At 38.7% G+C, this 25,522-nt stretch overlaps 2 protein-coding genes across 2 annotated transcripts in view; both read right to left on the minus strand.

Annotated features, from left to right (window-relative positions):
* LOC23687692 (5-hydroxytryptamine receptor) overlaps positions 1 to 25,522 on the minus strand; it is a 206,583-nt gene that overhangs the window by 144,682 nt on the left and 36,379 nt on the right. The gene's annotated exons all lie outside the window — the stretch shown is intronic.
* On the minus strand, positions 15,114 to 19,890 carry LOC110677723. The gene is made up of 3 exons (XM_021848922.1): positions 17,754 to 19,890; positions 16,556 to 17,240; positions 15,114 to 16,486 (listed from the first exon to the last, which is right to left on the minus strand). Exons 1-3 carry the CDS (start codon positions 18,623 to 18,625, stop codon positions 16,037 to 16,039), a joined length of 2,007 nt encoding a protein of 668 aa, XP_021704614.1. The 5' UTR covers positions 18,626 to 19,890; the 3' UTR covers positions 15,114 to 16,036.

Consider the following 25,522-nt stretch of genomic DNA (forward strand, 5'->3'; position numbering starts at 1 on the left):
CGGGGGTGCGTAAATTGAACCAGTGCGTAAAACGAGGGAGCTTAGTTCGTAAAACGAGGTTTTGCCGTTTGGAGTCCACTTGTATGAAATATTATTTAGAAAAAAAATGCTCTTTTAGCACCATTAACATATAATTAATACATTGGGTTCTTAATCAGAATAGAATGTGTGCAAGTTAAGGTCTTCCAAGAACTCTTTGGAGTTTGGGCACATGAGTTAACGGAGATCAATTTATCATTTCTATGTAGAAGAATGTCTCACAATACTGGACCCTAGAAGATTGTTTTATATTGAAGAAGCGTTTGTATTGTCAGATCTAAGTTTTGGTAACTAAGTGAATACAACAGGTGTTCTAGTTCATCCAAAAACTTCCTGGAATATGTACCTGCAATGTACTGGCAATTTAGCGATCCTTTGATGTTTTTTTTTGGCACAGGTCCTTATCTATTCATAGTAGTAAAATGAGTATTTTTATAATTTGTACCGATGTCCTAGGTTTCCAAGGACTCCATTGAATATAGGCCTTGGGATCTATGACCGTAAAACACTCCAACCTCTTTTTACGACCGTTTTTTTTTACCGACGGTTCTTTTTCCGACCACTTTTTTACGACCGAAATTCAAATTAACGACCGTTTTTATAAATGATCATTATCTTAGAAAGTATTCAAAATAGAGGATCATGATGTTCAGCAAAATTGTTCAGTAGTTCAAGGGCTAACATATGGTGGTCATTCAATTGTGGAATTCTGCCACCAGGCGGCGCTAGTGAGCATAGAACTTTTGTTTTGTGGATAGTGGATCCTGACCACTTAGAGAGATGGCGTCTTCGACAAAGTTGTTCAGTAGCTCAAGGACTATCATTATAAAAGCTATGAGATTCAAAATTCCGCCACCAGGCGGCGCTAGTGAGCATGGAACTTTTGTTTTGAACAAGTAGAAAGCGCATTGGAAATTGAAACACTCAGCTTGGTTGGAGAAACGGCAATTTCGCTCTTGACTGTGTGTGGAAGTGAGCAACGGGAACGCAATAAATGAGTGGATGTTTCTCATTTTTGTCCTCAGCTTGGAAATGCTGAATAGATAACGAAAAAAATGCCCAACAACCCAACCCAAAACAATCGGTGAATAGAAAAAAAGCAGGATCGTTTCAATCTCGAAATGGGGAGAACAGTATTTGAAGTCTAAGGGTATCGACTATTTGGTAAAATCTTTATAGAGACACTTCATTTTTGACTACTACGTCACTCAATTTTGCACTGATTTGTTATTTGGAGTAATGATATTATGATTGAGACTCCCGTAACCCAAAATTTAGAATCGACAAAATGGAAACAAAAACAAAAAAAAAAAGAGTGTGGGATTCAAACCAATAAACTTGTGATTGAAAGCCACGTACACTACCAAGCAACCACTTCGTTGTGTTGGATTTGTGGTGATTGATACGAATGAGTTGATGTAAAGTGCACCGCTTAGTGTTGTCAATCTGGATGTTATAAGCGTAAGAATCATTATTATGACTCTAGACATCATGGTTCATCGTCATGATGTCATAAACATACCAATTAATGAATTTCATGATTTTTAAGTAATTCATGATTTAAGAATCAAATTTTGCAACAACACGGCTTCCTATGACACGTTCTCTGTACTTGCTTCATCTTTTTGTCTGATTAACATTAGCCACCACACTCCTAAGTGAAAAACATTTAGGAAAGCTGTTAGATTCCTAAATAACCACCGTATAATCCATGTTATAACCTTTCCGTATATGTGACTGAATAAAATAATAATAGCCTAATAGGTTCAACTCATCGCTGTATGAAGGGCTAAAAAATACGTGACGATCTCGTAGACGCTGCCACTTACAATGGCCCAATTTCATTTTCGTACAGGATACTGTTTTCACATCAAGTTAGTAATAAACTATTAAATGATGTATTGAGTTTAAAATTCTTTATCCACATTGAAGGTAATAGGTGTCATCTATTATTTGCGAATCACAAAATGTTTCCATTTACATTCATCTTTGGATTAATGTAAAAGTATTGAATTTATGTCTAAAATTCACCCAATTCCATATTCGTACACCTACCAAAATTCGAACGTACAACATTCAAAACTAAATTTAAAAGCTCTATTTGATTGCTGAAGTGCTTTGTTATGGTGTTTAGATGTAGTGAAGTACATTTGGACAATTTATTAGCGGACATATATGAAATTTAGGTAAAATTATGAGAAATGCCAGTTTTACAATGATTTTTGCTATAAAATCCAATGATTTGAACAGTAACGTTCATTTTTGTCATTGAATCCAATCTATTAATTATATTCGTGGGCTCTGATAGAAATTTAGTTGGAATGTATACAGTTCACAGAAATCATAAATAGTTTTTACCTCTTTTGAGTTCTGATATTTTTAATCAATGTAAACCAAATTTTCATTCTAAACAACAGGTAAAGGTCAATTTTGAAATTGTCTGTAAAAATAATTTGAATCACGAACTTCGTTTTACAATAAAGTACCCTAAACTACGCTGTACATACCTCAACATAATTGATGTTATCGCAATATACAGTTATCTTTGAATAAATATTCAAATTATATTCAAAATAGCACCCTATTTTGCTATTTATTGATTTTATTAGAAAAATACAAAATAACTTGAATGAGCAGAGAGCATTGATACACTTTTTACTAGATTATATTCAGTCGTTTTCATCATTTTAAAAAACGTTTATGTTGCGATTACGGCCATAATATTTATTCTATAAATCTCTATAATCATGTTTGGTGGTAAAATGTAAATTAAAAATAATAATTACGCAATGTTTCGATAGGAACATTAACTATGGATTATGTATATCCCACCATTTTTGGTTTTGGATTTGTTATAAATGTTATATTACCTAAGATCCAAAAGAATAAGTTGTCGATATTCACTCCTAGCTACTTTAAAACTGATTATAATTTTTTGAATACAGTTTGTCATTGCCAAACAATAGATGACACCTATGACCTTCGCTTTTGAAAAAGTATATCGAAATCCATGCACCATTTAATAGTTTTATACCAACTAGATATGGAAACAGTGGCCCGTACGAAAATGAAATTGAGTCACTGTACGTGGAAACTGCGGGAATCAAAGCACTAACTTCGACAAGAAAGATAAAACAGATCAAGTATTGCATTCTGCAATGCTCGACAAGCTTTCTACAGCTTAGTTGGTTCGAAGAAGGGTGCGTCAAATCAATCATAAAATTAAATGACAAGCTGCTAGAGTCGAATTCATGACATCTAAATATGAATAATGTTTCAGAGGTGTGCAGATCTTTCACCAATTATGTGTACCGAAACATACAAATCCCAATACCATGACCCCACAGTTATGGATCAAATATTGTGGAGTCCAACCTATAAAATTCAATAAAACGACATGGAAAACGTAAAATTGTAATTTAAAAGCACGAATTGAATCGTTTCAAATTGGAACTTCGGTTAGTAAACTGTTTGAGTGTAATATTTACATAGGATTGCATAAAAATTAAAAATTGTATCGGTTTCTGAAAACCATATTATGGATCAAATTGTGACATATTACGGATCAGTGCGCAAAATCAAGAGATTTTCCAGTACCGTCAAACGGGGCTTCTTTTGACGTTATTTCCACATTCTTTAACTTTGAGGATTTCTAACTCTTAGAATTATGGATAGATGTTGATAATATTTGCCTATATTTAAGTTGTATATGTATGTAACAAATGTGCAAAATATGAGGCAAATCCATCAAGAAATAACAAAAATAGTTGAATAGCGAAAAAAGTGTGTCCTTCAAGACAAAAAAAGGGGCTACTTTGGACATTTTCACAATTTGCTAATGACATGATTTTTCCTTATAACTTTCAAACTGATTCAATAGGTTGTCGTCCACTGTGATGTTATTGGGCGGCATCCACAAATTACGTAACGCTCTAGGAGAAGGGGGGGAGTAGGGTCAAGCGTTACGGCTCATACAAAAATTTGAAATTTTTCATATAAAAAACGTTACGGCCCCCCCCGAGGTTGTTCAAAAAATTTCAATTTTAGCGTTACGTAATAAATGGACTACCAGGGCTGGCATCTCCTCAGTGAAAACAGAAAAACACAAAGAGCGCGCACTTTGTGTTGATCATGAATTTGAGTGCAGTGCGACAGCTACACTTTCTCACTGGTTCTTCCCTCTTTGTAAGGGTATGCGATATGGATTTTTTCCATGTCGATACGAAACGAAACGATACGCGGAATATCTTGCGCTGATAATGACGAAACGAAACGAAATTTAAAAATGTTTCGTGTAACTCGATACGAAATCAAATATCTCACGGAATTTTTCGAAACGAAACGAAATTTTTGAATTTGTTTCGCGGAATACACGTTTAAGTTTTTTTTCTTGTCAAAAGCTAGAAATTTGACAATAGGCATAAAAACGTCTTTTTCAATCCTCTACCAGCGTTAAAACCTCTTGCTCAGCGGAATCCTTACATGTTCTGGTAAAACTCTTTTCTGTTTGTTTGAAATCTTCTTAATAACTTTATAAGGTTTCATTTCAACATATCTGACACTCACACAAGGCAATGAGTGGGTTTAATTTAAATGTAGCAACTAAGAAGTGGGTCGAAAAGCAGTTACAAACATTTAAAACAATCTCAAAAATATTGAGAAGAGTCCAAAATTAATTTGATTTTTAGAAACGCCTTACAATTTTTTTAATCATGTGGGTATGCTGATATAGGACCATAAAACATGGAATAATGATATTCATTTTTTTGCTGTACTTATGCTTTGTGGCTTGAATGAATGTGATTGGGGACACAAGTCGATCAGTGATCATGAAAACACTAAACTGAGAAGCAGACTCTTTCCCAGTTTGAACACAACGCAAGAAAGAAGAAGAAAAATAAGTAGAACAGAGGAATCACTAGAATATTTGCTTTAAGCTAAGTATGCTGTTTCGCTCAAGAAAAGTAAAGAAATTCCTTGACTGAAAGGGTCAAGAAATTTCCTACAGAGAGCCCCCTTAGAAGTGACATTTCTTTTCAACTGCGTACTGCGATCAGAAAAAAGTGATTTTCTTGACCATTTCTTGGGAGAAATTTTCCACGCATCGAGATAGGCGATTCCTTTTCTTGTCAGTAGCAAACCGGCCTTTAGTATTTGCTGGAGTATTGAATTAAATTAAATTTTAAAAAATCCATCAACACATACCTAAGAAATCAATCAATATAAATTTAAAAGAACTGCAAAAGTAATAAACAAAAGACAGACATTGCGACAGCAACTTAACCAGGATTGCCTGTTGGGGTAATTTAGAAATTCTTAATAAATTTTCTGGAATAGCCTTGCATAAACTGTGAATTAATTCCTTGGAGGGATCAAGTCTGGATGAATGCAAACTTTTAGAGTGAACCTTGTAGAAAATACTGAAGGTATTTCTATTATTTTGTAGAGGAAATACCTGAGAAATGATCCTATTCCAAAATCTGCGAAGGAATTTCTGGAAGAAATAAGGATTGTTGATATTATCTCATTTTCAGATTCTTTGTTTAAAACTGACTACAAAATCACATTTTCACTGAATTTTAAGCCTCGAGAGTATTTTATAAAATATTTGAAAATTTCGAAAAAAGTTTTGAACCTGGACTACATAGCATAGAGGAACCGCAAATAAGATTGACAAGTTCACCCATGTTCGTTCAGACAATCCGTCTTTCAATGAGCTAAATTTAATGTTTGGCTTTTTTTTTCTCGAGATCTAGATGTGCGAAAATTGAAAAAAAAAATTGTTGCACTTTTTTATTGTGAAATACCGTAAATTTGGGTAAAATTGATCAGTAGGGTGAAATTGATCACTGTGTCACACGATTTTATTTCCCTCTAATAGAGCACAGAAATCAATGCAACCTATGAAAATGAACGTTGTTTGTCTTAACTATTGTCGAATTGCATGTTGTGAACCTTTTTGCGTTCCGGAATATTTATTTCCATGAAAATAATTGAAAATTCCATAATCGTGTTCTGTGTGGTATTGGCAGACATCAATAAACTTATAGTTTTAAGCGAGGACTTGGACATGGTGTCAACCTCAAAATTTGTAAGAATGCTTTATCATCAAAATTCGTACCAATTTGTTCATTTTCTTGTAATAATTGATTTTTTTATTGATATCAGAAGATTCCTTCAGAAATTGCCTACATTTAGGCGTTTTCTGCGGTATTGTTGAAAATTAAGTGTTTATTATTTCCATAAATTATGCATTGTTAAGAATTTGGCAAGCATATTTCGATTCAGGAGGCTCAAATTAAATACGTAAAGTTGTTTTCAAAACTAACAATAATGGTTTTGACAGATGATCAAATTCACCCCGAAATGGAATTCCTTGATTTTTTATTTTAGAGACGATTTTCAGCACTAAAATCACAACTGTATGAAAATTTGAGTATATAAATCAATGAGGCTCACTGTCATACTTGTTTTCTTGCATTAAGTTGTTTTGGTATTGGCAACATCATAGAAAACAGACATGGAAAACAGTGAAAAGTGATCAATTTCACTCGAAATTACGGTACCCTAGGTACCCCACCAAACTTGAATCTAAATCCGGAACCAATTTTGATGGTGCTTGCAATGCATGAATCAAATTTATAACTGATTTGTGATTTTTACTAAAACAAATCATCAAAATCGATCGAAAGATGGCGAAACTGGAGAATTTTGAAACTTGATGTCGGTATTGAAAAGGTTAAAACCTTTGCCTTGCGGCATTTGGCTTCCAATACTTGTAATGATAGATTATCAATATTCGCATTTCTTGGGGGTCGTGAGGAAATCATGTCACGTTATAAGAGGAGAGAGGAGTTGGTGGTGTGGTACAGCGTGAATAAACCTAGATTCATTTTTCGATATAAAATAATGTATGCATCTTCCTTGTTTAAGGTGAATATAAATCGAAGGCATACCTCAGAATTTCAAGAGCACAAATCTAACGAACCCGACAGCGGTTCAAGCTGAACACTTGATCGATTGGCCATCGAGTAACCAATCGATAGATTTTTCAGCTTGAATGGACGTCTGGTTCTTTAGATTTGTGCTCTTGAAGATTTGAGGTGTGGCTTTGGATCACCCAAATCAACGCGATTTTTTACGGCGACAGCGACAAACAATCGCTGCGATTTCGCTGCTACATGTAGAGTTTTATGACACAACAACGAAATCGCGGAGAGCCTTAACTCATTGATGCGTGTTATTAGTTTTCTCTTCTATTCTCCCGCTGTTCTTATGCAGAGTTAAAAGTGACGTCATAGCGGGAAAGCAAGAGAGAAAACTAATGCGCGCATCAATAATCTGCACCACCTGAGCAAATCCAGAACATCAGGGACTCACGCTCCGCAGCTTTTTTTGACATTTGTGTACAAACAATTTTTGCGATATATTAACGGATTTGCTCAAAAGGACACGTGATGTTCCCCGGAGGAAACCGTGGTTTTGCTCTCTTCATTTTTATGGAAGATAAGATTGCGGTAGTTCATCAAACGCAGTTGTTCCTTTCCTGGGCTATTCGTCGCGAGGAATTTAGGGCAAATGGGCGTTTTTGGAAACTTTACAATGGCAGTGCAGTTTATCATATCCTGTGGACCAGTCAATACTACAGTCATCCCACAGTTATGGTTAGCACACAGATATGGATCAAAGTTGAATCAAACGGAGAATATCTCATGAAATAGAGTAGCAATTACGCAGAACCCATTGTACCTACGCGAACCATAAATCTATACAGCATCGCAATCAACAATAACTTGCTTAAACACATTTGTTCCATTCGTAGGAAATAAAATGTCATACATATGCCTAGAAGCGTTGATTCATATTTGTGGGGCATTGAAACCCATACCACAATTATGAATCTAAGATAAGACGATTCCTAAAGAAACGTCAAAACGTATGCTTTCACTAGCACACCATTCGTTTGCCTCGCAGATAATTTGCTGTTATAGTGTTCTGATCCATGATATGAGTCGGTTTGATCCATAATACGGACCCATTTTTGACTATAGCTGCTAGGAGTAGAAGCGAACGATTTGCTTTTTTTTGTTCGAAATTAAACTCGAATTTCGCGAAATTCCGTTTTATTCCGTTTGTTTTCAATTTTCCGTGGAAATATTTTAACAATTTGGCGAAACGAAACGAAATAGCAAAATACAAATTTCGCCAGTGCAAGTTCCGTGGAATTCCGCGGAATTTCGTTTCGAAGCGTATTTGACGGAATCATTCGGTATTTCGCATACCCTTACCTCTTTGACGCCTCTTTGTGTTTCTGCTCTCGCTGCAATGCATCCTTCGACACAAAGTGTTGATGGAAAATGGTGAACACACACTCTTTGTGTGGCTCATTGAGTACCTACCGAATGCTTCTATAGGAGCTTCTATTGGAATATATGGGAGTATTTTTGGAACGGGACCGACGAGTAGATGCCGGAAATCGAAGTCCGGTGTCGTTTTGGAATCAAAGATGGCGACTTCCGGTTTGTGAAATCACTTTAAACCCATGCAATATGGGTATTTTTGGAACGGGACCGACGAGTAGATGCCGGAAATCGATGTCTGACGCCATTTTGGAATCCAAGATGGCGACTTCCGGTTTGTGAAAATCACTTTGAGCCCATGCGATATGGGTATTTTTGGAACGGGGCCGATAAGTAGATGACGGAAATCGATGTCTGACGCCATTTTGGAATCCAAGATGGCGACTTCCGGTTTGTGAAAATCACTTTGAGCCCATGCGATATGGGTATTTTTGGAACGGGGCCGATAAGTAGATGACGGAAATCGATGTCTGACGCCATTTTGGAATCCAAGATGGCGACTTCCGGTTTGTGAAAATCATTTTGAGCCCATGCGATATGGGTATTTTTGGAACGGGGCCGATAAGTAGATGACGGAAATCGATGTCTGACGCCATTTTGGAATCCAAGATGGCGACTTCCGGTTTGTGAAAATCATTTTGAGCCCATGCAATATGGGTATTTTTGGAACGGGGCCGACGAGTAGATGACGGAAATCGATGTCTGACGCCATTTTGGAATCCAAGATGGCGACTTCCGGTTTGTGAAAATCACTTTGAGCCCATGCAATATGGGTATTTTTGGAACGGGACCGACGAGTAGATGACGGAAATCGATGTCTGACGCCATTTTGGAATCCAAGATGGCGACTTCCGGTTTGTGAAAATCACTTTGAGCCCATGCGATATGGGTATTTTTGGAACGGGGCCGATAAGTAGATGACGGAAATCGATGTCTGACGCCATTTTGGAATCCAAGATGGCGACTTCCGGTTTGTGAAAATCATTTTGAGCCCATGCAATATGGGTATTTTTGGAACGGGGCCGACGAGTAGATGACGGAAATCGATGTCTGACGCCATTTTGGAATCCAAGATGGCGACTTCCGGTTTGTGAAAAGCGCTTCAAACCCATGCAATATGGGTATTTTTGGAACGGGACCGACGAGTAGATGCCGGAAATCGATGTCTGACGCCATTTTGGAATCCAAGATGGCGACTTCCGGTTTGTGAAAATCACTTTGAGCCCATGCGATATGGGTATTTTTGGAACGGGGCCGATAAGTAGATGACGGAAATCGATGTCTGACGCCATTTTGGAATCCAAGATGGCGACTTCCGGTTTGTGAAAATCATTTTGAGCCCATGCAATATGGGTATTTTTGGAACGGGACCGACGAGTAGATGACGGAAATCGATGTCTGACGCCATTTTGGAATCCAAGATGGCGACTTCCGGTTTGTGAAAATCATTTTGAGCCCATGCAATATGGGTATTTTTGGAACGGGGCCGACGAGTAGATGACGGAAATCGATGTCTGACGCCATTTTGGAATCCAAGATGGCGACTTCCGGTTTGTGAAAATCACTTTGAGCCCATGCGATATGGGTATTTTTGGAACGGGGCCGATAAGTAGATGACGGAAATCGATGTCTGACGCCATTTTGGAATCCAAGATGGCGACTTCCGGTTTGTGAAAATCATTTTGAGCCCATGCAATATGGGTATTTTTGGAACGGGGCCGACGAGTAGATGACGGAAATCGATGTCTGACGCCATTTTGGAATCCAAGATGGCGACTTCCGGTTTGTGAAAAGCGCTTCAAACCCATGCAATATGGGTATTTTTGGAACGGGACCGACGAGTAGATGCCGGAAATCGATGTCTGACGCCATTTTGGAATCCAAGATGGCGACTTCCGGTTTGTGAAAATCACTTTGAGCCCATGCGATATGGGTATTTTTGGAACGGGGCCGATAAGTAGATGACGGAAATCGATGTCTGACGCCATTTTGGAATCCAAGATGGCGACTTCCGGTTTGTGAAAATCATTTTGAGCCCATGCAATATGGGTATTTTTGGAACGGGGCCGACGAGTAGATGACGGAAATCGATGTCTGACGCCATTTTGGAATCCAAGATGGCGACTTCCGGTTTGTGAAAATCACTTTGAGCCCATGCAATATGGGTATTTTTGGAACGGGGCCGACGAGTAGATGACGGAAATCGATGTCTGACGCCATTTTGGAATCCAAGATGGCGACTTCCGGTTTGTGAAAAGCGCTTCAAGCTTATGCGATATGGGTATTTTTGGAACGGGGCCGAAGAGTACATGACGGAAATCGATGTTCGGTGTTGTTTTGGAATCCAAGATGGCGACTTCCGGTTTGTGAAAATCATTTTGAGCCCATGCAATATGGGTATTTTTGGAACGGGGCCGATAAGTAGATGGCGGAAATCGATGTCCGACGCCATTTTGGAATCCAAGATGGCGACTTCCGGTTTGTGAAAATCACTTTGAGCCCATGCAATATGGGTATTTTTGGAACGGGGCCGACGAGTAGATGACGGAAATCGATGTCCGGTGTCGTTTTGGAATCCAAGATGGCGACTTCCGGTTTGTGAAAAGCGCTTCAAACCCATGCAATATGGGTATTTTTGGAACGGGGCCGACGAGTAGATGACGGAAATCGATGTCTGACGCCATTTTGGAATCCAAGATGGCGACTTCCGGTTTGTGAAAAGCGCTTCAAGCCCATGCAATATGGGTATTTTTGGAACGGGGCCGACGAGTAGATGACGGAAATCGATGTCCGGTGTTGTTTTGGAATCCAAGATGGCGACTTCCGGTTTGTGAAAATCACTTTGAACCCATGCGATATGGGTATTTTTGGAACGGGGCCGATAAGTAGATGACGGAAATCGATGTCCGGTGTCGTTTTGGAATCCAAGATGGCGACTTCCGGTTTGTGGAAAGCGCTTCAAACCCATGCAATATGGGTATTTTTGGAACGGGGCCGACGAGTAGATGACGGAAATCGATGTCTGACGCCATTTTGGAATCCAAGATGGCGACTTCCGGTTTGTGAAAAGCGCTTCAAACCCATGCAATATGGGTATTTTTGGAACGGGACCGACGAGTAGATGACGGAAATCGATGTCTGACGCCATTTTGGAATCCAAGATGGCGACTTCCGGTTTGTGAAAAGCGCTTCAAGCCCATGCAATATGGGTATTTTTGGAACGGGGCCGACGAGTAGATGACGGAAATCGATGTCTGACGCCATTTTGGAATCCAAGATGGCGACTTCCGGTTTGTGAGAAGCGGTTCAAACCCATGCAATATGGGTATTTTTGGAACGGGACCGACGAGTAGATGACGGAAATCGATGTCTGACGCCATTTTGGAATCCAAGATGGCGACTTCCGGTTTGTGAAAAGCGCTTCAAACCCATGCAATATGGGTATTTTTGGAACGGGGCCGATAAGTAGATGACGGAAATCGATGTCCGGTGTCGCTTTGGAATCCAAGATGGCGACTTCCGGTTTGTGGAAAGCGCTTCAAACCCATGCAATATGGGTATTTTTGGAACGGGGCCGACGAGTAGATGACGGAAATCGATGTCCGGTGTTGTTTTGGAATCCAAGATGGCGACTTCCAGTCAGGGCTGGCATTTCCTCAGTGTGAATCGAAAATCACTAGGCGCGTCCCTGTGCATATGCTACAAGAGAGTGAGTGCGGTGATGAATGCTCTTTCTCTCAACTTTTCCGTTCTTTGAGGTCACCCGGTGTTTTTGCACTCGTTGCTTAGCATATGATAACACAAAGAGTAGAGGATAAAACATGAACACCCACTCTTTGTGTAGCACAATGTGTTGTTGATGGTAAGCGCAAAGAGAAGAATTTGTAAGTACAAACCGTACCGTAATCGGTGGTCAAATTTATCACTGAGGTGAATTTGATCAAGTCAGTACCAAATGGCATCATATTTTCTAGATTAACTTTCAAACCCCCAAGGTCTGACTTTTCATTTAAAATAAACTTTAACAAATCAAAACATGGTCAGTTATAGATCGATTTTGGATCTTTTGGTCTCAAACCAACCGCATACTCTTCAAGATTTATTATGTTCCAGAAGCAATGGGATTGGCCATTTAGTTCCGAAGTTATTCCGGATTCAAATGGGGTATATTCGTTCCGGGAGTGATGGTTTAAGAAGATTTTCCAAGATTAGCGGTAAGAAAATTATTCATTGTGTACTTTCTATTAGTAAAAAGCTGCCAGAAGGTCGAATAACATTGTTTCTCATTGATTCTGGCCATTTCGGATACCCGGTCACCAGGCACCGGTTCCTGAATGTGGCCAAAGAGGACATTTTCTGAAAATTAAATAATAGTACCGTGCGACGACTCAAAGTTTATCCTGAACATCATAGATATAATGTCAAGCACCAATATGAGGTTCTGGCCACATCCGTATATCCCGGAATCGGTTCCGGCGGGGCCTCAGTATGTCACTTTTGTAATCTTATTCACTCATATCGTGACGGCTCAAAGTTCATGATTTTTTATCCTGAACATCATAGCTATAATACCATGAATCAATATGAGATTCTGCTCACTTCCGGACACCCCAGTTTAGGTTCCGATAGGGCCTCAGAAGGACACTTTTGTAATCCTATTCCGCCATATCGTGCGACGGTTCTAAATTCATGTATTTTTAACCAGAACATCATATCATGGACCAATAGGAGGTTTTGGACACATCCGGATACCTCGGAATCGGTTCCGGCGGGGCCTCAGTGGGTCACTTTTGTAATCCTACTCACTCGTATCGTGCGACGGTTCAAAATTCATGATTTTTTATCCCGAACATCATAGCTATAATACCTTGGACCAGTATGAGGTTATGGTTACTTCTGGTTACTCCGGAATCGGTTTCGATAGGGCCTCAGAGGGATACTTTTGTAATTCTATCCGTTCATATCGTACGAAGGCACAAAATTTATGTGTTTTTTTTTATCCTGAACACAACAGTTTTAACAAAAATAAAATATAGAAGGAATTATTTTTCATTGTGTACAGAAAATGCTACTAATTCAAGATACAATAATTTTGCGCAAATCTCTCTGCCATCATTGGTGATTACGTTCCTTAAAGGGCACAGCAACTTCAGATATTGTTTTGGAGTTGTTTACTTAAATTCCTTTATTAACATCCATAGAAAAAAATCTTGTGACATTTTCAAAACATATGATGACAAAATCAAATTTCTCAAAAATGTTTTTGATTGATTTGTTTTCTAAACCAGCATCCAAAGTTAGCAAATAATTAGAAATTCAACAAATGGCTTTGAAAAACTATTTCAAATTTCTTTATTATTTAAATATTAAGGACTTTTGCCACCAGATTAATTGATATACGCAGAATTAAACAACAGTTAGCTCTGGTCAATTGCCTCAAGGTGAACAAAAAATGTAAATATATTCGGCATGTCGAACGAATTTCTGAAAACTTTACAAAGTAAAAGTAGTATGAAATTTCAACATTCATTTAAGGAGCTTTATAAATTTTGCTACAGATATAGTGCCAGTTTTATTTTGGAAGTATTTCAATGTGTTGCCAATATCGAACCATGTCAAAGTTGAACAATTGTTTTTATTTAAACTTCAATCAGCGTAATATAATGACCACGGAATAAATTTACCAAATTGAAACTTGGTAAGCCTCAAAAAGACTTAAAGAAACAATGAGATTAACAGGATTGGAGACTGACCTATGATACATTTTCATGTATATTAATTTCAGTAGTATCAAAAGATAATTTAGTTGCATTGAGTAATGAATACCGGTTCACTGGTGGAAGTGGCCATTATATTGGCGAATCTCCGAAAAATATTTACTCCACATAACAACCTTGAATTCGCAGATGAGTTTCTGTCAAGCCTGCAGCTGAAAGAGTCTATATAGGAATTTATAACATCTTATAAACTCCCTACCTTACTCATCCACTCTTTTTTTCACTAAACTCATACATTTTCTCATTATCACACATACAGAAAACTTTGCTTTCCATCCCAAGCTAAAAAATCGTATTTCTTCACTTCTTCACAAGTGGCTCCGTTTGGCACATGTCACTTGAGCCTTCATTAGGTGCCTTAACATAGTCTTGAGGATATACGTCCTCTACATTCGGTACAATCTATACCTAAGAACGGTGATCTACAGCAGTATGCTTAGCACATAATTGGTCACTACTATCAGTGGGACTGTTATGCGTAGAAATTTACCAAAAACCACGTATTTCTAGGCATAACAGTCCCACTTTGCATTTCATAGCTAAATTTACTTTTTTCCCATAATAAAAACTCTTGACTCAAATGAACACGCTATTCTTTATACTATTGTAAAGATTTTAATTTAATTTACCACATACCTGGTCAATACGAGGCCTAAATGTGTTAAAATCTTTAAACGCGTTTTTCTCGATTGCGTATTTTGGAACATGGGACAATTATGTGTGTAACGGCAGTTAAGGCAGTATTAAACAATCCGCTACTTATAAGACTACTTCTTCTGATTCTTCTTCTCCTTGACATTACGTCCTCACTGAAACAGGACCTGCTTCTCAGCTTAGTGTTCTTATGAGCACTTCCACAGTTATTATCTGAGAGCTTTCTTTGCCAAAAATGCCATTTTCACATTCGTATATCGTGAGGCTTTTGAATATTCGTATGGAAAACGAATTTGAAAACTTCACAGCCCATTTTCTCAATGCTTACTTTTTACAGAACTCGGTTCAATAAATAAATTGAAAGGCAAAAAAGAATATGATTAATCAAATCTTATCCAACAGGGAAATTTTATCCGGAAGTGCTGCAAGCTTGACATATTCGGGCATGTGGCATTCAGGCTAGTAATGCATTCGGGCAAGTGTTATAGAATCTAACAAATAAGATTAACCATACTATTGATCGTATTTAATAGTATAGTATTTCATATTATAGTCAAAGTCGTAGTATTTCATAGTTATAGTGAAATCAGACATAACAAATACATGGAGACGAATGAACTGGCGAATTAAGTTTAAAGCTTCATAATTAATGAAAAGCAAATACTGTCAATTGGGTCTGATGGCCCATGGTCATAAGCAACGTCAATCACATTCTGTAATATTTCAAACATATTGAGAATATAAAGGCATATTGACAATATAAATATAAATCGAAATTCCAAAAGCAATTGTTCTGTTTAAAACTGAAAAATAATTGATGAAAATGTGTTCACTGTGTTTCGGCTGAAGAATGGAATACAGTAAACCAATTTTCCTGTAATTTTTGAATTTGAACGAAAAACTGCTATTGAAAATTCCAAAATCAATTATGGTTCCTTCCCCCTCTATCCTATGTTACCTTTTCAAAGTGGAAAGAATGGTTCGATTTTCAATCACCTAGAATTCAATTAATGAGTCTTACATATTTCTTAACATCTACGAAGATCATTCCTACTCCAATCATGCTCTTCCAACAAAAACTCGGGCATATTCAATTAGAAACATTCTTCACCACTCCCAAGGAAATAATCAGTAACGCTTGAATTCAACCATTAACGTTTTATTTCATTAAAAAAGGAATGCGCACGTATGCTGCGCAAATCGCAATCAAGCGAAGTTCATATAAATGGAATCAATAAAATTATCGTTCGCTTTCAAGAACAGTATCTGCTGCAAAGGGATTGATCCAAGAGACGTCCTGAACTTAGACAAAATTTGTCCCAATCCATTAAACGAACGTTCGACCGACACCTGTGTACAGGGTAGTTGCAAAACGGTGAGAGCGAGTTGTACAAGGTCAACGTCTTTGTTGTACTGTTTATCCCACCATTCAATCACATCACATTCCAATGGCAGAGATGGTTCCAATGAGAGGCGTCGGATTTTCTTTTCCATTTCAGAGATATCCGGTGGTTTCGATTGTTTGCTGGCCGAAAGCAGTTGTTGGACACGTTTTAGAGGGGTATTTTTGGATGATGTTGGTGCAGTCGACTCCACTTCTATTTTTTGCTTTCCAGTGACAGCTTTAATGGATTTCCATGTAGCCAACATATGCATCTATAGAGAAAATAGGTTCAATATTGATTAATATATAGAATATTAGCAAACTATACGACAATCACTTACTATGCCTTCTTCTTTCTGCTCCGCTGTAAGAATTGGTGGGTCAAACTCGTTCAACCGTAGATCTACAAGCAACGCTGCGTAGAAAGCAGGGTTGTTGAACCACATCGGTTTACGTTCCACTAACGCATCGAGTAGTTGTTTAGCAAGTGTGTCTTGAAGTACTTCTAAATCCAAACAACACTCTTTCCAGTACAAGAAAAGTTGTCCACATGTCATTGTTTCTTCCTGGATGCGCTTAGTCAAGACGTAAAGAGGAGTTGTAACAAGAACAAACTGTTCTACCCGTTTCCAATAGTTGGCGCTGTAATCCTTCAGCAAGTTTGGTGGCAGCATACTAATGATGAAGTCTTGCTGTTGAAGCAGACAGTCAACCATCTGGTGTGATGAGCCCCAGCGGGTATCCCCGTCGAAGAAAGGCAGCTTTTTCGTTTTATCGTGTCTAAACATATTTCCATACGGCTGTGCTCGAAGTGTTTTGACTAGTTTTCGAGTTTTAGTTAGAAATTTAGCCACTGTATCTTTCTTCAGTACGTCGAGCACCGATAGCTGTACCGTGTGTGCCGCACATCTGATTCCCGTGAGACTTGCTTTTTCTATTACCGGCAGCTCATCATCTTTCATATCTTGGAGGTGGAAATCGTCATCCCACAGCGCGTCCGATTCAGATGGTTCTTCTGTAGTTTCGCTATAATAGAAAATAACAGCAATCGTGTTAAAACCATTACATATCGAGCACAGTGGTTACACTATTATGGGTCACCCACTATTTTGGGTCAATTGCATTGTAATTACACGTAGAGCAGGGAAACTAAGGGGATGATACACAAATTATGTTACGCTATGGGTTAATTTTATAAGTCGTGTCTATCAAAAACGACTCGACTGGAGTCACTGTTGACCACACACGACTCTGTCACTTGAACTATTCGAGAGTTATCACTCTATGTGTCAGTATGAGTATGGTGACTTCTCAAATATGCATGCCTACTGTGTTCGAAAGTGACTGCAGACGAATCACATAAATCGGTTCGATTCACAAAGTACAACCCTCCAACTTTTTTGATACCATCCGCCCCCCTCCCTGTTATGGTACTGTATGAGCCCTCCGAAGTTTTCCCCCCTATGGAGGGTGACTTAATTTGTGTATGACCCCAAATAATAGGTGATCCATAATAGTGTGGGCAATGTATATACTTACAAATCAATGGAATTTGGCTCATCGGTATCCGCACTTAATTCTTCATCTCCTTCTGCATCCGTATCTTCGTATTCGCTTTCCTCACGTTCATCCAAGCAGCTATCGTTGAGTTCCTGGAGGTTACGAGTCAGTCTGGTCGCTTTGAGCATATTACTGCCGTTGTCCGTGGTAATGCTGTATATTTGAGGCAATTGAATATCAAAAGTTGCCAATGCTCTCAAAATTTCCTCCATAATATTCTCAGCGGTGTTTTTTTCAAATCTTTCTGCCATCATCAATGTACGCACAACTATCTCCCCGTGTTTAATGAATTGCGCATTAATACCGAGGATAGTCCGACCCTTCCGGGATGCCAAATCAGCTTTGATGGAAATGAGTTTACCTTGCATTTCCAAGGAAATGTGTTTTACAGCATTAACCGTGCAATCATGGACATATTGTAAAATGTTATGTCGGTTGGTGTGGCCAATTTTCATCCCCTCTTCTATCGGATGTAGAACTTCCTGCACGCACTTCAGATTAAAGAAATTCAACGGGACGTTGCCAACGGAGACCCATTTTACCATCCGCTTTTTGTGGTCGTTCGGATCCACCCAAAAAGATACTTTGATCTTATTTTTGAACGACTGTGCATTGGGGTCGCAGTTTTCATCCTCCAAATCCTTGTCTAAGCCGATCTCCTTAGCTTTTTCTTTGTGTTTTGTGACTAGATGCCGTTTGAGATTCCACTTCGACTCACACTTGAATGTTTTACTGGGATCCCCGCACAAAACACAACAAAGCGATCTCACTTCTCTTCCATCGCTGGAAATCCACTTTTTGCTAACAAAAAAATCACTCAAGTTAACTTCCGACTGTTTTTTCGAAGCCATTTTCGATGTTTAAACTGGCTTTGCGGAAAACACTCCGTACATTCAGTTCAAATGACATGTAAACATTAGTGAAGACAAACATTTGAAAAAGGCTTAAGTGAACTTACAAGTCCATGTGATGTGAAAGATGACATTTTAAATGTGATGTTTTGGTGGCAATGCGTCTTGCGTTTGTTATTTTACCGAATTGCAAATATTTGACGTAATATTGAACGACTGGCAAGTGCTTGGCATTTAGTTAAATACAGTGCATTGCATTCCATGCAACATAAGATTATAGCAGTTGTTTTTCAATTTCATTTCGCGGAAGCGTGAATGAAAATGAGAAACTTTATCAAACCGAGTCATACATTGAATTTAGTTTTTTTTATCCATATTAATTTCACGGAATGAACTAATCTACGATGACGTCACGCTGCAACTTCCAGCGGGAAGAAAACCTTTACTGCGGGCCGTGTTTACAAAAAATGAACAATTTCGCTGCACATTCATCCACTTAATATTCATCCGGTGAATGAATGAATGAAAGTCCATGGGCTGTTCGATTGAAATATATCTATAGGACTTTATAGAATGTTAAGCTTAAAAAAATCAAAACAGATTCTCGCAGCAACAGCATTTCAACCAGGAGAAACCCTTACCTGCCATTTGGTAGAAACACTTTTTCATTTAAAAGGAATTAAAATGATAATTTGACAGAAAACAGATATTGCGCATAAATTAAATTATATTTAAATTTAATATTGATTGATATTGAATATTGATTGATTTGACAAAATAAATTATTTCAAGGGATAAAAGGTGTGACAAGTCTTTAACAATTTTCAAAAAGCCTCACAAAAGTGGAGTGGGTTTGGAAATAACCAATCTAAGCGTAATATAATTCGTGAAATAAGATAATGATTCAATTCGAAATATTTTCTTTTGAGCTCTGTCATGGAAAACAATCGTTCAAGTTTTGTTTTCAAATGACATGAGAGGGTTTCTTTCCAGTCTGGTTATAGAACACTGTGCACTACACATCAATACATTTTATGTTTTGTTGTCAACACTATCCGTCGGCATCGCCTTATGATGTACTGTAGACACACTCTTCTCTCTCATTACCGCTCTTTGAGCTAGTTGCATCGCTCTTTGCGTTTCGGCTTTGCTCTTTGTGTTGGGGCTCCAAAATAGCACAATGCGCGCATTGAGGGAGTAAATGCCAGCCCTGCTTCCGGTTTGTGAAAAGCGCTTCAAACCCATGCAATATGGGTATTTTTGGAACGGGGCCGACGAGTAGATGACGGAAATCGATGTCCGGTGTCGTTTTGGAATCCAAGATGGCGACTTCCGGTTTGTGAAAATCATTTTGAGCCCATGCAATATGGGTATTTTTGGAACGGGGCCGACGAGTGGATGACGGAAATCGATGTATGACGCCATTTTGGAATCCAAGATGGCGACTTCCGGTTTGTGAAAATCACTTTGAGCCCATGCAATATGGGTATTTTTGGAACGGGGCCGACGAGTGGATGACGGAAATCGATGTATGACGCCATTTTGGAATCCAAGATGGCGACTTCCGGTTTGTGAAAATCACTTTGAGCCCATGCAATATGGGTATTTTTGGAACGGGGCCGACGAGTAGATGACGGAAATCGATGTATGACGCCATTTTGGAATCCAAGATGGCGACTTCCGGTTTGTGAAAATCACTTTGAGCCCATGCAATATGGGTATTTTTGGAACGGGGCCGACGAGTAGATGACGGAAATCGATGTCCGGTGTCGTTTTGGAATCCAAGATGGCGACTTCCGGTTTGTGGAAAGCGCTTCAAACCCATGCAATATGGGTATTTTTGGAACGGGGATTCCAAAATGGCGTCAGACATCGATTTCCGTCATCTACTCGTCGGCCCCGTTCCAAAAATACCCATATTGCATGGGCTCAAAGTGATTTTCACAAACCGGAAGTCGCCATCTTGGATTCCAAAATGGCGTCATACATCGATTTCCGTCATCCACTCGTCGGCCCCGTTCCAAAAATACCCATATTGCATGGGTTTGAAGCGCTTACCACAAACCGGAAGTCGCCATCTTGGATTCCAAAACGACACCGGACATCGATTTCCGTCATCTACTCGTCGGCCCCGTTCCAAAAATACCCATATTGCATGGGCTCAAAGTGATTTTCACAAACCGGAAGTCGCCATCTTGGATTCCAAAATGGCGTCATACATCGATTTCCGTCATCCACTCGTCGGCCCCGTTCCAAAAATACCCATATTGCATGGGTTTGAAGCGCTTTCCACAAACCGGAAGTCGCCATCTTGGATTCCAAAACGACACCGGACATCGATTTCCGTCATCTACTCGTCAGCCCCGTTCCAAAAATACCCATATTGCATGGGTTTGAAGCGCTTTTCACAAACCGGAAGTCGCCATCTTGGATTCCAAAACGACACCGGACATCGATTTCCGTCATCTACTCGTCGGCCCCGTTCCAAAAATACCCATATTGCATGGGCTCAAAGTGATTTTCACAAACCGGAAGTCGCCATCTTGGATTCCAAAATGGCGTCATACATCGATTTCCGTCATCCACTCGTCGGCCCCGTTCCAAAAATACCCATATTGCATGGGTTTGAAGCGCTTTCCACAAACCGGAAGTCGCCATCTTGGATTCCAAAACGACACCGGACATCGATTTCCGTCATCTACTCGTCGGCCCCGTTCCAAAAATACCCATATTGCATGGGTTTGAAGCGCTTTTCACAAACCGGAAGTCGCCATCTTGGATTCCAAAACGACACCGGACATCGATTTCCGTCATCTACTCGTCGGCCCCGTTCCAAAAATACCCATATTGCATGGGTTTGAACCGCTTTTCACAAACCGGAAGTCGCCATCTTGAATTCCAAAACAACTACGGACATCGATATCCGACATCTATTCGTTGGTCTCGTTTTAAAAATACCCATGTTATAAGGTAAAAAGAGCCAAATTGTGTACACTTTGAGCATGTTTTGCCAACACACTCCGTCAGCATTACTCTTTGCGTAATCGCTTACACTCTCTTTCCTACTGCGTGCCCTCATTGTGTTCGTGTTGTTACACTTTGCGCGCGTCTGTCTCCTCTTTGTGCAGTGGTTAAATTCTGCTCTTTGCGCGCATTGTGCGAGTTGATGCCAGCCCTGTGGACTACTCATTTTTATAGTTTGCACTAACGTAAGAACTACACGACATTCACGAGACGCGACGGAGACAAGACATAACACTTATCGTTCTTACAAATCGTCAAAAAGTTTTAAAAATTACCTTTTCGTCGACCGGTTTCGGGCGCGATATAGCCCATCTTCGGGACAATGTCCGACTGATTACGCTGTATTTTCGTACGGTGTTCGTACTCGTCCAGGTCGAAGAGATGTTACGTAATTGTCGTGTCTGCTAGATTTAACAGACACGAACCCTCCCATCACATCGTGTCTGTTAAATCTAGCAGACACGACAATTACGTAACATCTCTTCGACCTGGACGAGTACGAACACCGTACGAAAATACAGCGTAATCAGTCGGACATTGTCCCGAAGATGGGCTATATCGCGCCCGAAACCGGTCGACGAAAAGGTAATTTTTAAAACTTTTTGACGATTTGTAAGAACGATAAGTGTTATGTCTTGTCTCCGTCGCGTCTCGTGAATGTAATAAATGGACGCTGCCTTGAACGTTTTTCATTGATAAAATTAATGTAGAAAACTGCAAAGCTAGTATCAATTATACATATATAACAAATTTCAACGAAACATGTCATTCACTATTCTCAGTTTGCAGTATGAAACTAAAATTTTCAACTTCCTCTTAAATGGAACCAGAAATTATCAGTTACGGATGCTCGGTTTTCACAAACGACATGAACGAACGACGTAACTACTAGGTACTGCGATGATAAATGAGTTATAGCTTAGCTTAGCTTAGACTGACTACACATATCAATTGTTGCTATTCCGTGATTGACCGAAGTCAGAGAAAATGCACAAAGAATCAACTGGAAGTTCGGCTGCGATTGGCCATAATCTTCTTCAGTGTGCATAATTTAGTGCCTCTATTTATACATGGTCAATAACGGCGCCGGCCACGTCCTTGCAGTCAGGTGGGATTGAGGGAAGGAATGTTAGTGTGTAATCTTTGCTATTTGGAGACCGTGTTTGCCTCTGCATCTCCACAAAGGTTACTGGGAGGGATTTTTGTTAATGGGAAGGATCGTTGGGTCACAGGATTAACTTTGATAAGCGATTAGACCATGATAAATAATTATTTGTGAGATATAAACATGCTTATATGTAAATATAATATTTTCATTTGATATGAACAACATCTATGTAGAGAAAAAATATGCCGACACTTGATGTGACGAACGTTTCAAAGTTTGTTGAATAAAGTGAACCTTTTGGAAGTCTACACTTGAAGTGTCGAACCATTCAAAGTTTCTTTTTAATTACAAAAATAAAGGTAAAAAGAAGAAAGTGTTTTGAATAAAAAAAAATTAGACATAAATAATTTATGAATCAGAGTTTATGTCGACACTCACAGTGACGAACCATTCATATTTTTTTGAAAAATCATATTTACGTCTCACCGTTGTAACGATTAAGGGTGCAATCATACATATTTTATAGATTAGAAACAGTAGCATAAAACGAGCTCACCAATTGATCCGTCATCCTTGAGCAGCAACAATCCTCTTTGAACTTCACTCGTTTAATAGGCTATATAAAAGCACTCAGAGAAAATAGGCGTGCAACCCGTGAGGGAAAACAACTGACGACTGCTCGGGCTTTCTTGACGCACTGCCCAGGAGCAAGCGTCAACGTCGGAAGATCAAAAAGAACTAATCGAAAGCGGCACTTTTTCACTTTACTCGATCGACGCGCGACATGTTTGATCCTGCCCTCATCGCCGGCCCCCGCAAGAGCAAGCGTCAAGGTCGAAGGATCAAACACAATTCGGTACTGCGATGATAAATGAGTTATGTACAAAAACTCTTTTTTTTCTATTCTTACTGTTATATGAACGATATGTTGAAGGATCACATTAATACCGGTAACTTATTTAATACCAGTAAGTAATTTTCATTAAAAACGCAATCTATGAAGTAAAGTTTAGCAAGATCGTAAAGAAGTAAGTTTGCTTTTGTAATATGCTTTTAGCTTCTTAGAAGTTTAGAGCTGGCTTAAGAGTAGTTTAATTTAAGCATTTGAAGGATGCAACTGTTCTGTACTACAAATTCATGTAAAATATGACGAAACATAGTTTTTAAGTATTATGTTGTGAATTTGGCATTGGTACGTATTGAAATATGTGTGTTTTATGTCTATTCACTTCAAAACATTTATTTTTTTATGTTGTAAAATACACAAACCAAAATATTATAAAAAATAAAAGTCACAAAAATAAGATCTTTGATCAATTATTTAAATAAAACAACAATTTTAAGCAAAGTAAGTTACAAGATTTTCATGAAACATGACGATTCGATAGTTTTGTGATGCTCCCAATAAGTTTCCACGACATGGGTAAAATTCAAACAATGTTTGTATAGCCAATGTTTTCTACCTTGTGAATATTCATTCGGGCTTTTTTTAAATGTTTTCTTGTTTATCCTGTTATTGTTGATGTTGTTCCAAGAAAAAATCATGCCTAGTGGTAGAGCATACATTGGTTAATAAAAGTGCTGAAGACACAAAATTGCTCAGATTAATATTTACGCTGCTAATAAATACAAAAGGTGATTGTCCAAAGTAGCCCCGTCCGACGGTACATAATTTTCCACATAATTGTCTAAACTCAATTTACGCACTGCGTAAAAAAAGTGACGTAAATTGAATTCATCTTGTAAAAAGTGACTTAAATTGAGGTAGCGAAAAAAAAAGACTTCGTAAATTAAGGTTTTAGTGTACCTGCCAAACAATATACGAATGCAAAAATGGCAACTTAGGCAAAGAAAGCTCTCAGTTAATAACTGTGGAAGTGCTCTTAGAACACAACGCTGGGTAGCCGACTCTGTCCCAGTGGGGACGTTAATGTCAAGATGAAGAAGAAGAAGAAGAAGAAGAAGAAGAAGAAGAAGAAGAAGAAGAAGAAGAAGAAGAAGAAGAAGAAGAAGAAGAAGAAGAAGAAGAAGAAGAAGAAGAAGAAGAAGGAGAAGAAGAAGAAGAAGAAGAAGAATATTGTGCAAATCTACAATGAAAGAATAAGTTGGAATCTCCATTGTTACTTGGAAAGAACCCTCAATTTTATAATAAACTAGTGGTCCCGGCATACTTCGTCTTGCCATCAAGTAGGTTGTTAAAAAACGTTATGGATCGTCCCATACAAAATGACAGTTTCGTTCAGTCTCGTTTTTCCAACTTTCCTGGTGAATATATCTCGATTTTTATACACACAAACACGTCGGATCCCTTAACGAATAAAACAGAGAAAGAATCATCCAAATCCGTTGACCCGTCCGTAAGCCATTTCGTGACATACAAACAACATTCAATTTTTATTTATATAGAAATGCCATTTACAATTAATTATAAAAAAAGTCATTTATAATCAATTTCAAACAACAGAATAGACTTAAGTTAATTGAAAAAATACCTTTTGTTGTATGGTTGACCTGTTGTAAAATATGCAATTGTTCAAATGAAATCTATTGTTTTGTACAAACAGTTTTTATCAGGGCTCCACGGCAATCATCATATTATTCAAATCTTATCGCTTGTGTCGCTCCACGTGTTACCACCCGAAGAAAAAGATACCGCAAAAACCGCCATTCAAGAGAAGGATCACATCGTTCCCATGGCACCAGTAAGTCTTCCGTTCCGTTCCGACTGAGCAGCATGCTTCCACGAAGTCATTGTTTCGCTCGGT

Source organism: Aedes aegypti, chromosome 3 (genome assembly GCF_002204515.2).
Source record: "Aedes aegypti strain LVP_AGWG chromosome 3, AaegL5.0 Primary Assembly, whole genome shotgun sequence".
NCBI classification, from domain to species: domain Eukaryota; kingdom Metazoa; phylum Arthropoda; class Insecta; order Diptera; family Culicidae; genus Aedes; species Aedes aegypti.

Excerpts from the sequence above, each read along its gene's own strand:
- LOC110677723 (XM_021848922.1), bottom strand. The coding sequence starts at position 18,625 with ATGGCTTCGAAAAAACAGTCGGAAGTTAACTTGAGTGATTTTTTTGTT. Across the intron at positions 17,241-17,753 it reads GAGCCAAATTCCATTGATTT|CGAAACTACAGAAGAACCAT; the intron begins GTAAGTATATAC and ends TTTCTATTATAG. Across the intron at positions 16,487-16,555 it reads AGCAGAAAGAAGAAGGCATA|ATGCATATGTTGGCTACATG; the intron begins GTAAGTGATTGT and ends TTTTCTCTATAG.